This window comes from Guillardia theta (genome assembly GCF_000315625.1).
Source record: "Guillardia theta CCMP2712 unplaced genomic scaffold GUITHscaffold_209, whole genome shotgun sequence".
NCBI classification, from domain to species: Eukaryota; class Cryptophyceae; order Pyrenomonadales; family Geminigeraceae; genus Guillardia; species Guillardia theta.
This window is the reverse complement of record NW_005434467.1, coordinates 77,990-79,109: the sequence shown is the minus strand read 5'-3', so window position 1 is coordinate 79,109 and position 1,120 is coordinate 77,990. Positions and strand designations below refer to the sequence as shown.

Here is a 1,120-nt window from a genome sequence, read left to right as displayed (position 1 = left end):
GCCAAACCTCCTCCAGCTCTGCCATCCTGAGGGCAAGAAGGGCCTCTGCGATCTCGATCTCGTCTCCTGTGACCTCAGCCACCTCCAGCTCTGCCTCCCTGACCCTGATTCGTGCCTTGAGGATCTCGATCTCGTCTCCTGTGACCTCAGCCTCCTCCAGCTCAGCCTCCCTGACCCTGATTCGTGCCTTGAGGATCTCGATCTCGTCTCCTGTGACCTCAGCCTCCTCCAGCTCAGCCTCCCTGACCCTGATTCGTGCCTTGAGGATCTCGATCTCGTCTCCTGTGACCTCAGCCTCCTCCAGCTCAGCCTCTCTCTTGCGCAACGACAAGCTTAGCCATGCCTTGTTGACTAACTTGCGTGCCTTCGCGATCTCGATCTCGTCTCCTGTGACCTCAGCCTCCTCCAGCTCTGCCTCCCTGACTCTCAGGAGGGCGTCTGCGATCTCGATCTCGTCTCCTGTGACCTCAGCCTCCTTCAGCTCAGCCTCTCTCTTGCGCAACGACAAGCTTTTGGCTGTCTGGTCGACTAACTTGGATGCCCTCGCGATCTCGATCTCGTTTCCTGCGACATCTCCCTGCCTTTTCTTCGTGTGTGACCGGTCATGACTCCATGCAAACCGACTCTGATTGTCTTGTTTCTCACGATCAGGCAACTGCGGACCTCTACCTGTCGTGCCGTTTGCTCTCCGCTCCGCACGTCCCTCGAAAGCCTTGCTTGCTTCATGCTTCATTGCACTGGCAAACCATAAAGAAGCAACCGTCAGCATGCAACAGACACTTCAATCTCTCTCCGCGAAATCCTCCCGATCCTCCGCTCACAGACTCACTATCTATGGCACCTCACTCCTGCTGCGTCACACTCCTCTACTCGCCGGCTTCACCTCCGATCACCCATCCATGTTTCACAATCGCCTACCTCGACAAGCGCAGCAGGCCAGAAGAGCTCCTCAGCTTGAGGCCGCCGACAAAAGAAACAAGCGACATGCCCGTCTTCTCGGTAGGATTCCACCCCCACCCCCTAGATGACACAGTCTCGGTAGGATTCCACCCCCACCCCCTAGATGACACAGTCTCGGTAGGATTCCACCCCCCACCCCCTAGATGACACAGTTCTCGGT

The 1,120-nt window shown here is 57.2% G+C and overlaps 1 protein-coding gene across 1 annotated transcript; it reads right to left on the bottom strand.

The window, feature by feature from the left end:
• GUITHDRAFT_121028 (hypothetical protein) lies at positions 1-733 on the bottom strand (the record flags this gene model as incomplete). Its single annotated transcript, XM_005819726.1, has 1 exon — positions 1-733. A coding segment is annotated over one exon (733 nt), but the record flags the coding sequence as incomplete, so codon positions are not given.
• Positions 734-1,120: the final 387 nt, after the last annotated feature.